The sequence below is a fragment of the Lepisma saccharinum genome, chromosome 24 (assembly GCF_977018435.1).
Source record: "Lepisma saccharinum chromosome 24, izLepSacc3.1, whole genome shotgun sequence".
Classification (NCBI taxonomy): domain Eukaryota; kingdom Metazoa; phylum Arthropoda; class Insecta; order Zygentoma; family Lepismatidae; genus Lepisma; species Lepisma saccharinum.
This window is the reverse complement of record NC_139252.1, coordinates 28,289,618-28,304,394: the sequence shown is the minus strand read 5'-3', so window position 1 is coordinate 28,304,394 and position 14,777 is coordinate 28,289,618. Positions and strand designations below refer to the sequence as shown.

The following is a 14,777-nucleotide window of genomic DNA, read 5'->3' as shown; positions in this document are numbered from 1 at the left end:
TACTTCATTTCACTTCAATACTTTCTCTTTCCCACCTTTGACATCTTTGCTCAAGCTGGTTACCTACCATTAAGCGAAATTGGTTGGCAATTGCTTCATCTCTTTTTAACTTCTTGTCATCATACCTTGAGGTCACGTTCCCTCTTCTTCCATCCCTATATGAGGCTATTTGCTGTCTGTATTTAATGCAGACTAAATAATGGTCCAAATCACTGTCTGCTTCCCAGCAGCTATCTACATGTAGAATATCAGAGGCATGCCTTCTATCTATCAACATATGGTGAATTTGGTTTTGTGTTGCACCATGTCATTTTCCTCACATCCTTTGTTTGATGCTAGGTGCTTCTAATTATCATTAAGTTACACACAGCCAGATCTATCAGTCTCAGACCATTATCATTTGAAAATTCATGCAAACTTTCCTTTCCTATAGTGTCTTGGAATGTTTCTTCACATCGAACCTTGACATTAAAATCTCCCATTATTATTTTAATGTCATCTTTTGGTATACGATCGATTACCTGATCCAACTGCTGTTAGAATCCATTCTTTTATCCTCTTCTGCCTTTTCCGTTGGGGCATATACACATACTAAGGTAATGTTGAAGAACCTGGCTTTCATTTTCAATGCACATAGTCATCTCTCCTTTATTGGCGTGAAGTTCTTTATTACAGTTTTATATTTATTCTTTAGTAGGAATCCTGTGCCACCTCTTGTACTTCACTGCTTCCACTATTCATTAATGTATAATCCCCAGTAGATAACATTCCATTTCCTTGCCACTTGATCTGCAATTATTCTGTATTTCCCCATTTCCCCCTTTAGGTTTTGTGGTGCGACGTTTTTACTCAGTGTTTTGTGGCCATGCAGATATCATTCTTCCGTTCACGTAGTCCTTTACCATGCCTGTGTCTTTCCATAGAATCCATCCGGCTATTATTGTTTCTGAGTTCCGTAACAATGTTTGTTTTATGGGATAGGGTCGTTAGCCTCATGCACAACCCCCACCCTGGAGGACCAGGTAATTTGTTATTGAGGTTGTTATCTAGCCTTTGGAGAGCCAACTCCATTCACTGCAAGCCAGCCGAGTCTGGTTTTGGTCTGCTTGGGTATTTTATTCCCCCGGTACCCACCATATCTGGTGAGCATTTCCTTAACGACCACCTTTGTTTTTAAGTCCACTTTACGTGCAGAAAGACTAATTGGGACTGAACCTACAATTTACTGAACCGCTATGTGGATCTCCAGATATCGAACCCAGGATCCCTTGATTACAAAGCAAGGACATTATCATTACACCATCAGGGAGGCCCAGATGACAGATAAGGACATATCTGGTATCTGGATTTCTGAAATCCAAGTAGCAGTTGTTCGACAAACTTGTTCTGTGAAGGTTGATTTTGTTTTTAGAGTTATAAATCCCGACACGTGATTGAATATCACTCCACAATTCAAAATGTGAAAAAGTTGTTGTCATCTTAAGGAATGAAATGTGTCACGTGTGGCAGTCGTTTTGTCCAAGGTTTAATTGATATTTAAAAATATTTGTATTTGCGTCAAGGTTACATGGTTGGTTCAGTAGATGAGTTGATCCTGATACACTTTGTTGGAGAATGACATAAATGTCAGCAGAAAGAGATAAAGCTCTTGCGTCAGGGAGAAATAACCTAGACTAGTTGCTTAATCACATCGTCTGATCTTTGTTTATATTCTTAAAAAAAAAATGATTATTTTCTTGATGAAACTTCCATTTCTCTGCCAAAATTATTGTCCAAGGGAATTAAGCAGTGAAGTACATTTTTTGTTATATTTTCTGTTGTTCTTTCTACTTTTCATGCAGTAGTTATATATTAGTAATAGATATCTTGGTCAGCTGTATGGTTAGCATTCTCATCTTAAGCAAGTGCTCCCAGGATCGATACCCAGTCAAAGTTACTTGAAAGGAGTAGTAGTGGACTCGAGGAATGAAAAAACATGGATAAAATTTATCCAGATATTGGATATTCTGATATCTGAAGATTAATCAAATTCGGATTAATCAAAGCATCTGTATATCCAAATGTGTGCTTAATGAGAACAGTTTTATTGTTTATCCATTTCATGGGCTATCCACATATTCTTTTATTTGTCATTTTCGTATTTCACTGTTATGATTTATCTACAAATCTTTCATCGAATCTGTTCTATCAGGATATCTGGATTATGCAGATATCTGTACTATCCAGATATTTAGATTATCCATGTATCCAAATTAATTATCTGGATATCAGATTATCCAGAGATTTGAATTATCAAGCTTATCCGTTGCATCCAAAATTAATATCAGATAATTTGAAATCTGGATTAGGGCACCGATACCAGTCTCATCTTCAGGAACTGAAGTGCAGTAGACAAATTCAGTCTGGCTTGTATGGATTTTGTGATTAGAGATCCCCATGTAGTCAATGGGATAATCAACAACAGTGGCGGATCCAGCGGTTATAGTTGGGAGGGGTGAATTTCATATATGGATGAGTGATGATATATGAAACTGATGATAGGATACTCACAAAGAACAAATCCCTGTCCGGGATTCGAACCCTGGACCTCTGGCTGGATTAAATGTTAATTGTTGTATGTCGTTAATGTATCATCATTCCTCCAATTGTCACAGTAAACTGAATGAACAGATACAAGGAATAAAGTGAATAAACAAAGAAAACAAAACCCTATTCTCTCTAGGGGTGTCAGAGTCGATCCGCTTCGAGGCATATTGCAGAGTTGTTAGCATCCGGTCCAGTTCCAATTAGCCTATCATGAGTCGAAAGTGGATGTACATCAAACTTAAAAAAAATATTGTCTAGTATATTAAACTTCGTGATAAAAGAAGGAACATTTGAGTCTTCAAAAGTATTAAGCATAATAATATATCCAAGTTCCTGGCAGTTGGGAGGGGCGATCGCCCCTATCGCCCTCCCCGTGGATCCGCGGCTGATCAATAGCAGCATCTTCTATGTGGTCAGTACTAGATTATACATGTTCTTTTATGGTCTGCCCAGCATGGGAGTCTCACCGGTGGTCTAGTGGTAATGTCGTCACCTTGTAATCAATGGATCCTGGATTCTATACCCGGTGGAGGCCCATTGAGGTTCAGATCGCACTTTAAGCTGTTGGTCGAGTCCCGATTAGCTTATATGTGCATAAAGTGGACTTAAAACAACTACATCTATCCAGTGTGTGGACCAGAAGTGAACTGATGTAACCTGTTTCCTATACAGAAAGCCCTAATCATAAAATCGATACAAGCCAGTCTGAATCTGTCCACTGCACTGCAGTTTCTGAAGTTGAGAATAACAGAACTCGCATGCTCATTTTTAGGATTGAGCCGATACCGCTGAAACTCTTTTACGATTCCCAACAACATTGATATTTGAAAATTGTAACAATTCAAATAGTTCACAAAAGTTATAAATTTTAAAATATAAATAGAACCATACCAATCTACCAAAGGTTTTTAAAAATATTGATAATTTCTCGTTAGTTAGTAATTTGCAAAATCCATTTCTCCGCACAATGGTGTTGCAAAAATCATGAGAGTTATGCATTTTGCATTATTTCCAAGATATTTAGACTGCCAAAATGTAACGTGGCATCCATTGGCTGTATTTTCGATTAAATCCAAACCAATACCAATACTACCGATATTAGTACAATATCCAAAATTTAAAAAAATAATTAAAAAGGGGGGCAGGAACCCCCAAAGTAAGCCCACATCTTCCTGCATACATTCGAGGGTATGCACTATCAATATTCAAAGAAAATATGTACATTAATTTATATCATGCACATGTCATACGTAGCCCATATGTAGGTTATGTAAAACCATGTCCAGCATTATTAGCCATTCCTTGACAGTAGTGATGCCCAAGATAAGATAAATTGAAGTGTTCAATTGAATACAATCGTTAAAATCTTGATAGATAAAATGAGAAATCTTATCAAAATTAATTTTTCTTACTCATCATGATTCTTGTAAAGTGTAGCAGCTGTGGTAAGTGGAATATTACCCTGTACGTGGTATTTTAATTTCAACTTCACATCTGTGGCCCTTTTAATTGATACTAAGCTGCATACTGCTTAAGTGTGTTTTTACTGGATGAACAGTCCATTGAGTTCCATTGCTGCTGTTATCTGGGTTTCTTCACTGGAGCCTACTGCTTTTTTTTAACAACTGCGCAATCGTCATCACAATGTCAACACTGGGACACTCAGAATCACTTGTAAAAGAGTCGATAAGAGTTGTAACTAGTGTGCTACATGGGACCATCATGTTCCCAAACCTAACTACTATTTGTTTCTACAGATCAATCAAATTAACATTGTTTTAAGTTGTCATATGGCACCTGCAATTTGCAGTCATATGGTTCTGGTGAGATGGGTGCAGTAAGATAGAGCTATTGCCGGCCACCGCGGCGGAGTGGTTAGCACATCGTGCTATGATGCCACGGGTCCCAGGGTTCGAATACTGGCCTGGGCATGGATGTTTGTGAGTGTTCATTCATCAATTTCGTCATATCATCACTCATCCCCATCTTTGCAAATTAGCCAAAAGTGGCACAAAAAGCGAAGTAAAATAAAGCAATCAATCAAGATAGAGCTGTTTTGTCAAACGAGTATGTGACTAGGAAGACACCAGCACTTGCTGTGAAAGAAAGACAAAACAAGGTCTGGAAAAAGCATACACAATAACAGACTAAGGCATCATGACACACTGCAGAAAGAAGACCAGGTCCAAGTAACAAGCAACATGATGTGTCTTTTGCAATTCTGATGCCAAACATTGCATTTATTTTTTAAGGTTTATTTTCAAGGGACATTGCACGTCTCGCTTGTCACTTTGGTGTTTAAAAGCCCACGATTACTTTTGACAGAAAGCCTGAACAGATCAGTTTGCAGCCTTATTTCTTGTCAAACTGCCACTTGCTGAGCAACTTATACTTCGCCCATAATCTCTCCATCAAAAGTTCCATGCTTGAGTCTTAGTTTCGCCATGGACATTCCTCTGTTGCCTTCATCAGTTTAAGCTAATCGTTCATCCCTAATGTCTCAGTTTGCCAAAACTTGCAGGAAAGGAATATAAAATAAAATAAAAAATCACTAAACATTTACCTATTTTTAAATTTGATGGGACAGTGACCCATTTCAGATGCAGAATATGTTTTATTAAACTGTACTGATGTACTAGGATTGTGATGACTCATTAAGAGTCTAACGAAGCTTTCTTCCGACATAGGACCTGCCTTTCTGGCAGTGACACGCTGTTGGTGTGTTTATCTAGGAAGAAACAGCTGATTAACTGTTCCACCCACAGGGGAGCAGGGAAAGATGATTCTTGTTGACATGACCTGTCTGTGCTGTGAATGAGTGTTATAATAGCCATGGCACCAAGTGCATTTCACGTGGCAAACATACAGTGGGTCCGACCTTCATGGCGGAGTGTTCAGTATAGCGTGTTATGTTGCAAGGGGTCCTGGGTTCGAATCCTGGCCTGGGTGCTTATTGTGAGTGTCCCTTCATCAATTTCATAATATCATCACTGATCCTCTTAGCCAAAAGTTGCATAAGGCAAAGTAAAATAAACCAAATCAATCAATCAATGGAATATACAGTGGGTGTAACGACTAGTATTACTATAGCAATACAATGTTATGTTATGGGGTGTAAGGGGCGACCTTTCACGTAGTACACCCAATTGTCAACTTCACTTCCACATAGTACACCCTAGACTGCATTTTGCAGGCTAACAAGGCTCTGGCGACTGGCCCTATGGTCAGTATAATTCTGTGTTGTCCTGTGTCCTTACGTGTGCTGAGTGCCCGTTTACAGCCTCAGCTTTTAACCGAAGTCAGAATTTTTAAGATTTTAGTTATGCAACGTTAAAGTTGTTATTTGTAACGGTAAGGGGCTGGACCCCATATAATGTGACAGGTGCAAAACAGCCTAAGTGCTGACGCATCCAACATTTTAAATTCAAATTTAAAAAAAGCAATGTTATGTTATGACTGATCGCCTGTGTATGATATTGATATTGATTATAGTGATGGAAAAATGTTTTTGTATAGTTTTAAAATTTACTAAAACTCATTTCTGATGCACTTTTTTGTGTGTGTGTGTGTGTGTGTTGGGGGGGGGGGTAAACATGGTTCGGAGTCTTGGTGTACAATAAAAGCAACTATTATGACAAACACAAGAGTTGCCCAATTACAAAGGTTTCCACTGTATACTTTATTGAGATTAAGCTGAAGAGAACATCGAGGTCAGAAATTTTTCCGTAAGAAAACATTACCGATAAGGCTGAAAAAAAAAATTATGCTTCCTGCAACACTGGAAATTAGGCTATGAGTCAAGGAAGAGACAAGAGGTCAGGCAATGAAGAAATCATTATTTCTCAAGAATAACGTCACGGTTCTTGTTACTAACAGAAGCTCCGTTATCCTGGATCTGCTCCCGGATTTAAATTAGATTCATTATTGCATTGTCTGCGAGTGTCGGCTTGTGGCTTCCAGCCAAAGAAAAGCGTATACAGTGAAGATAAATCTTCGCATGGGGTCACAAGCATGGCAAGGCAAAGTTCAATTTGTGAAGGCCGGTTGGCTGATAAAAAAGGCTGCCTGCAGACTGTGTGGCTCAAGGCGATTAGGTGTTGCAAAGCAAACAATACAATCGCTTAGTGGCAGAGAAGTCATTCACGTAAGTTGGTAGTATCAAATGCAAAAGGATCGTATGTGTATGATCACAAAACAGTGGTGGTAGATGGTGTAATTTTTTGCCAGTATGCGAAGAAAGATACACATGTTTAAAACAACTTGTTTTAACTTGTTTAACAACTTTTTTTGCAAATGTTTAAAACGTTTAGAACACAGTGTTTTAAACATGTTTTTTAAGACTTGTTTAAAACACATTTTGATACATGATGTTTGATAGTCTGAGATTATTTGCATGTTTTGTAACTTTGTCTTTTCATACAGTCCATGCCATTTTCTTTAGTATGCACAGAAATCTGTTCAGTGACTAAAAATTTTAACAAGGAATTATTGTGATGAATACCTGTGGACCACATTTAAAACATCTGGTTATTTTTTTAGTGTTTGAAACATTTTCATCCACATAGTATTCAATTTTAAAACAGTTTTGTTCTTCACTTAACACACTGCACGTAGTTGTTAATGTCAATATTTAGTTGCATTCATGATAAAATGTTGTATTTTAAAAAACAGAGTAGTTACCATATGGACTGAGTGGGGCCTGGCATCTGTAGCTTAGTTGAAGCTTCTTGAACAGCATACATGTGAGATTTAAGTCAAGCGTTTACTTTATAACTAGGCAGACAGCCATTCCTTGGATGATTAACAGATTCTTACCAATCATTTTTCTTAGAAAATGAGGGCTTCCCAATGGCACAGTGGGAGCTTCGTCGGCTTGTAATCAAGGAGTCCTAGGTTCAATACCCAGTGGAGGCACATAGTGGTTCGGATCCCACTTTAAACTGTAGGTCCAGCCCCAATTAGCCTTCTTACTGTGCATAAAGTGGACTTAAAACATCAAATCAATGAATCAATCTTAGAAAATAAGTCATCTTGGCATTATGTTTTATTTATTTAAAACAAGTTTTTTTCGGTTCTTGATTAAAACGCTATTTAAAACATGTTTAAAACAAAAAAACAACAAATTTTGTCAACCCTGAACATACATGGGTTTGCATTTGAAGCTTCATATGAATAATTATTAAACTTATTGCTACACAATTGTCTGTAAAGGATTAGGTGTGTATGACACTGAGAATTGTTCTATTGCGTTTAATGTCATTATTATTATTATTATTATTATTATTATTATTATTATTGCAGTGTTATTCATAGAGATCAGGTTCGATACCCAGTGAAGGCACACAGCGTTTCAGATCCCACTTTAAACTGTAGGTCCAGTCCCAATTAGCCTTACTGTGCATAAAGTTTACTTAAAGCACCAACACCAACTCAATTATTATTCATAGAGATTTGCGTGACCACTGTTGTATATGACAAAATAATGCAATATTTTGGATAGCTTTGAAGTTAGTTTCAGCAAGTTCTGTGGTGGAGTGTGCTCAGTGCAAAAATGTTGATGCTAAAATATCAGAGGTCCCAGCTTTGATCCCTGGCTAGGGCATAGATGTATCATTGTGTTTGCCTCATCATTCATCATCGCAATCAACTCACAAGTTAAAGAAGCTCCTTACACCACCCCTATCTATGATGTTATTGAGAGTATGCGTATTCAGGAGTGTACCAATGTGAATATTATATCAGTGCAAAACTTGAATTGTTTTGGAGAAGAAATTGCATATTTTGAAAATTAGTTTTATTTTAAAATTATATGATGATCAGTCAGTAAGCTGATCAATAAATATTATCAGTGGAATGATTCCTAATTCTGCTAGTCTATGAACATTCAGTAACATTCTTCAGTTCTGTCACTTTGTTATTCTCCTTCTGAATACAAATGCTGTTTTTAAATACATTCTCAATATGCTATATGTTGATCAAGCTATGTGTGCCTCGATGAGTGTCAACAACCTCAGTTGTGAGTTAAAGCTCTAGGGGTAACATCACTCTGATTTCAACATTGCCAAGTGTATGTCTGTTTTTTGTCAATTTGACTTGTTTGTTCAGTGTTTGGGTCTTTTGTGCACTAATTTTCCATGCTTTATGTACTATTGTACAACTTTTATCCAGTAATGGTGCTGATCAACTCTCTCCCTCCCCCATTTTAGAGTACATTTGGCAACATGCTATGTATCCGATGCTCATTTGTTTCATCCCACCAAGAACTTTCGGTGCCTTGTTACTCGAAAATGCCCGATGTCAGTTGAAGAGAATTAAATTGCTGATTCGTTATTTCCCAGCCTTGAGTTGGAATTGCGAGCAGTATAATAGTCTTTCCTATTTTTTATTTTCCTGTGCCTATTTACCCTCTGTGTCTAGAGCATGTGTCTCTATATTTTACTAATTAATTTTAATTCTATTTGCAGGAGTGAAGACGATCCTCCAGAAATGACATCCCTTGCAAGATTGGTATTTGTTGATCTTCGAGATGATGATGAAGAGGAGGATGATGATTGCTCCATGATGGAAGACGATTCAAGACTTACTCTTGCCTATGAAAATCTACAGGATATGCCGTTCAATCTTGTGGATAGTTTTGGAATATTTGTGAGAACACTTGATTTGAGCAACAATAATTTCAGGTACATGTAATTCCATTCCAAAGTCTCTTAGTTCATAACATCACGATACTTATCTGTACCATCGTGAGTAATGGCAAAAAAGTTGTTTTTTTAGTGAAATTCCTTCAAAATTGCCAGTTTGGAATAATGAGCACTCTTGAGATGAAAATAATGCAAATTAATCAATAGTGAAAAAAGGCTTTAAATTTATGGGAAAAGTTGATGCCATGTGTTGCCAACATATTAAAAAAGAGATAAAATGACAACACGTACAGTGGGATCCATGAGTATTACCAAGCAAATTGTCTGTCACCAAGTTTACTCTTTGTTTTACGTAATGAGGGCTTAAAGGATTTGAACAAAACTTCAAATAGGCTGCTGGGAACCTCTGCATCGGCTTAAGTAAAAAAAAAATCATGTCTTAAAAACTAACAGGGTACAAGAGAGAAATTAATGAAAGTGGTCATTAACAATTTGCCGAGCAATATTTGTGGATCCCACTGTACTTTGTTTTTTCCTTTGAATTTTTGGATCGACCTTGGTCCTCCTTCAAAGATCACTCATGAAAGGGTTCAAATAGATTTTTAAATAAATGATTAAGAATTATAAAGGCTTTATGTGCTGATCATGTCTGCAGCGATCAGGACATCAAGTTTTTGTACTTCTTAATCGTTTTATCTAATATAAGTCTTCCACAGTTCTTTTATTTTCTTCCACCTTGAAGGACCAATGTCGGTTTGTAAATTTGGGGACAAAACAAGTTTCGTGCTGTGATCTTATCTCATTTTTAATACCATTTGAATTAAAACGTGTATAATATAGTATCAAACTTAGTAATGAATTATTATAATTTTCTAGCATTTTAGAAAGTGCAGAAATGTAAAAGTGACAAATTTAAAAAAATAGATATTGTAAGAAATACATGCTTCTAGTTATGTGTTACATGGCATATTTCAAACTTGAGTATTTTAATAGTGACTTTTTTGGAACTATGATAACAGAAAAAGAACTAATGAATGCTGTTTTTTATCCACAGTAAGCTGGACTTCCTGTCAGAATTTGAAAACTTAACATCCCTTATATTGGATCACAACAACATTGACTCGGACATTGTCTTCCCACATCTACCAAGCCTTCAGCTGTTGTGGATAAACCACAATAGAATAACAAGGTTGTACCCGTTCGTCAAGAATCTTCACGACAGCTTCCCGAACCTCAAGTTCTTGAGCCTCATGGGAAATCCTGCTGCACCAAGTTACTTAAATGGAGGCACGTTCTACGAGTACCTACAGTATAGGTGAGTATCTTTAGGATACCCAAATCTGGATTATCCAAAGTAGGAATTATAGCTTTTCTGGTGACTTGAACAGTGTACCGTACAGAGGCTCCATCCAAACAACATGCAGACAGCGCCACATGGCAAACCAGTTTGCACAGAGCACCCAAACTGCACGCACACGATGAGCAGTGTGGAAGCTGTTGTCTAGCAGAGTGAAGGTGTTGTAGTGAGCAGAATGCCGCTGAAAACAAATCGCTATTGAGAAGGGTACGTTATGGTGCTTTTCCATGCCAAATTTAGCATTTCCCGCATAGAACAGTGTCGGAACAATGGATTGGTGTTAGAATGGGCCACTGTTTTCTTCACACATGAAAAATGAGAATGTACAGTGCTTTTCATGGTCAAGTCGTCTGTGGAGTGACGGCTAGCATGCCAGGCATTGAGTGCATCTGCTGGCAAACTGGACACAATATCCACGTAACTGGAAGCAACATCCACATAACTGGAACCACTGGCTATGTAATGAAATAAGCTCGTATAATTGTATTGACTATTACGAGAAGTTTTAAAAAAGTTGCCCTCCTCAGTGGCGAAGAGTGAAATTTTTACGTAGTCATCGCAAGATTTGCCAAACGTCAGGGTCGATCTTTTAACGGAGGGGGGGGGGGGGCACAATATTTCTCTGCAATAAATGCCAAGGTCACTGCCAATTCAATGTAAAAGCTCATACCACAGACCTTACGATTACAAAATAATTATATCCCATAAGATGAGAATTATTAAATATGATTGAAACTGAAATGCAAACACCTCAATTGTCGTGTTTAAAGGAAAGAACCTTTATGGTCCGCCTCCTTAAGAAAAGCAGATTTCATATCATTCAATATGTGCTTTTCCTCTTAACAAGTGGAAATAGCAGACATTCGCAGTGGCGTGCCCAGGATTTTCGAAGGGGGAGGGGGTTACATGTATGTACTATTTAGTAGTCACTCTTAGATTCCTCATTTTGCCATCTTTTCCTGCCTATCACGATCTTGTTTTCTTTTTTAAGAATATTGAACCTAAGCTGGGATTATGATCCTTACCAGCCCTTCCTTGAGCACGCCACTGGACATGCAGAATAATCTTGATGGCTCCAGAGAACCCTGCCGTGGCTGTAAACATGGATGGGGGCTAAAAAAAAGGGCCTGTTAGGATGCAGGAAGCATTCATTTGTTCTCATCACAGCAGAGACCAGAGGGATTCGCACCATTTCTGCGATGAGCTGAGGCTTCTAACACCATTGCCTTCAATAGGAAACTTGACGGGAGGGTTCGGCATGATGGGTAGTACTGGGTGGCTAAGATCAGCGAATCTCTTGCGTATTTCGAGCTGTCGCTTGGCTTATTTCGCACAAATATTCGAGTATTCTGACTTATTTGTTTTTACTTCTTCTTTAAAATATTTAAAATACAATATTTTTATTATCTTGCTTGGTCATCGACGCATCTCCCGATGACTGGACGCTTCACTTCTGGTCCTCCTGCATTCACACATTGCTTTCATCTTTTTAGGAAATTTTCACTAACACGTATCGGTTCCTCTTCTGAAATTGCTTCAGTTTCTTTCCTGATATTTTATTTCAATTCTTCTAATGTATGACTTCAATTTCAAAAGCTTGGTGGCTTGCCACGCAGACGTCATGCAAATGTCTGTTTCTTGGCGCCGGAGGGATTTTGGAGGAGTATGTTCCAATCGTGCTCCAACCTCGTTCGTCTAGTTTCTCCTCAGTAAGCACACCTTTCACTTCTTATCAAGAACAGATCCTGTTTACTTAAATTTGTTCACAAGTTTTCGAACACAGTGTCTCTCTGTGGAACAGGAACATCTGGGAATTCTGCTGCAAACTTCTAACTTCCCTACAAAAATTTGTAATGACATACAAGTCGTACATAAAAATTTGTTTTTTTAAAATTGTACTGATTGCATGGCATTATTAGACTCAAGAAAAGCACCAGTAATACGTTGCTGAAACAAAACAGTCTAAAACGCTTGTTAACACCTTAACACTTCACAAACATGTGTGAACTGGACACTAGCTGTCAGTGTATTACCCAGATGCACTCTCACTGCCCAGCATGCTAGTCGCCGGAGCGACTTCACCATGAAAAACCCTGTATAATTCTTGGGGTGGGGAGCCTTTGGTTGTCGTCTAACTTCATTGCATTGTTAATGAGACATAATCTAAGGGGGAGGGGGCACTTTATTTTCAATGAGAATGGGGGGTGGAGGTGATTGTTATTCACTCTTCCCATAATGATCGATATATTATTACCTGAAGGTAATTGGTTGATTCTTGATTTCAAGATGCAAGGGTGATCTCCTTTTTAAACTTTCCAAAGGGGCGATTGGCATTATCACGTACATTAATTGCTTAATTTTTGTTAGTTTTAAACAACTCGGGTGAGCTGATTGCTTAATTTTGGATATCAAGAAAGGAAGGGGGAGATTGTTTTTTTGTAGACATCCAATAGGGAGAGAGTTGTCAATCATTTTCTGTCAAGGGATGATGCCCATCAAGTATTTGTATATTTAGTAAGATGTATCTGTCAGTAAATATTTATTGTAAAATGTTAATACATATTAATTTCTATTGTAACAGTTGTTTTAGTTTTCATCTTGAGAGCTTGAAATTATAGAAATTAAGCCCGGAAATTCAATATCCAGAACCATAATTCTAAGGACAATTACTTCAATACAAAGTAGTGACCTCCAGTTAAGAATAAGAATGTCATGGAGAAGTGGTTATGGAAATTGAAGGGAAAAATATAGCAGATTAGAATTTGAGATGAAAATATACTAAATAACTGTATCAAATCCTGAATGCATGGCCATGAAATTGGGCAGATGACAGAAGTTCGTACTGTTGCAACGTCGAAGCACAACCCCCAGAGGTTTAAGAGAATGAAAGATCTCATTGTAGAGTTGGTCTTTGTAATCCATGTGATACAAACTGACAGTATTTGCTCGAAAGGTCAGGGATGACACAAAAGTGCCCTGGAGAGAGGTCGGTCTGATGTTTGAACTAGGCAACGCAGCCCTGTTGACGTTGCCACACAGTGTGCGGAAACCAGCAACTTGTCTTGTCCCACTCTCGCTTTGCTTTTCCCATATGTGGCACCACTGCAATTCTGCCCAGCTGTCTCTTTTTATGGCAGTGCGTTTAGTGTTTATAATCATAAGTGCTCCATATAAATGAAAATATTAGAAATATAAGGAAAGGAAAGCAAGATTGTATCCTGTGCAAGCTTATCCCTTTTAAAAGTGGTTTGGATCTCACTTTAAACTCTGATTAGCCTTACTGTGCATAATGTGGACTTTAAAACACCAACTCAATCAATCAATGTCAAAACATTAGGAGTATATGTTTTGCTTTGAAAATGCAAATTAATATGAATTACAGGTTCATGTAGAGAATAACAAAATTGGCAGAATTTTGCACTAAATTACAGGTATTTATGGATAATTAGAGTGGTAGAATTATCAATAATAATTATATACATAAATTGGTATGCCTATAAGTATGACACTGAATTAAAAAACTAAATTTTCTTCCTCAGGCTTTTTGTGATATCATGGTTCAAGGATTTAGTACATTTGGATGACAAAACTGTTACTTGTGATCAGCGAGAAGAGGCATCTCGTTTGTACAAAAGACCACTTCTCGAGAGATTATCATTTACTTCCCTTCCCTCATACTTAAAGACTTGGCAGGGCAAACTTGGTGATGTGTTTGACTCATGGGAGAAGTGCTTTCAGTATGAATCGAGGAACTTGGTCGTGTGAAGAAGTTGGTGGCTGTGATCTAATGTGATGTTAAAGATATTATGCACAAAGTAAGATATTATGTGTGAGCAACTTTTTATATTTTGTCACCTGTGTTGAAAAATATATGTAGTAAACAATGTCATGTTAATTGTTAGTGCTTTTCCTCATTAAATCCTATAACTCAATATTTTATCCATGTATACCTTGTACACAGGCACGTATCCAGAGGGGGGGGGGGGGGGAGCTCAAGGGGCTCCGAAATTTTTCGATTTACACTAGATAAAATGAGGTTTTTGCCTTGTTTGTGTGAAATAAAATATTGTGATTATAATTTAAGAGAAATATAATTATCGAGGAAAGGTGGAGAATGTTCTAGAACCCTGAAGGATAACCCTGTTATTGATAACATTGTATGTTAACTTTTCTTGCTCTTTTGGTGTTGTGTT

General features: G+C 37.6%; 1 protein-coding gene across 4 annotated transcripts in view; it reads left to right on the top strand.

The window, feature by feature from the left end:
* The window catches only part of LOC145978441 (leucine-rich melanocyte differentiation-associated protein-like), a 49,028-nt gene extending 34,558 nt beyond the window's left edge, over nt 1–14,470 (top strand). For 3 of the 4 annotated variants that reach the window (XM_083111086.1, XM_083111084.1, XM_083111083.1), the window contains exons 2-4: nt 9,051–9,266; nt 10,282–10,542; nt 14,124–14,470. In XM_083111086.1, the coding sequence (XP_082967212.1) occupies nt 9,073–9,266; nt 10,282–10,542; nt 14,124–14,349 (681 nt within the window). In that variant the 5' untranslated portion in view covers nt 9,051–9,072 and the 3' untranslated portion in view covers nt 14,350–14,470. Of the gene's footprint in view, nt 1–6,640; nt 6,731–9,050; nt 9,267–10,281; nt 10,543–14,123 lie in introns of those variants that run through there. The other variant, XM_083111087.1, reaches the window with a different exon arrangement.
* The last annotated feature ends 307 nt before the right edge of the window (nt 14,471–14,777 follow it).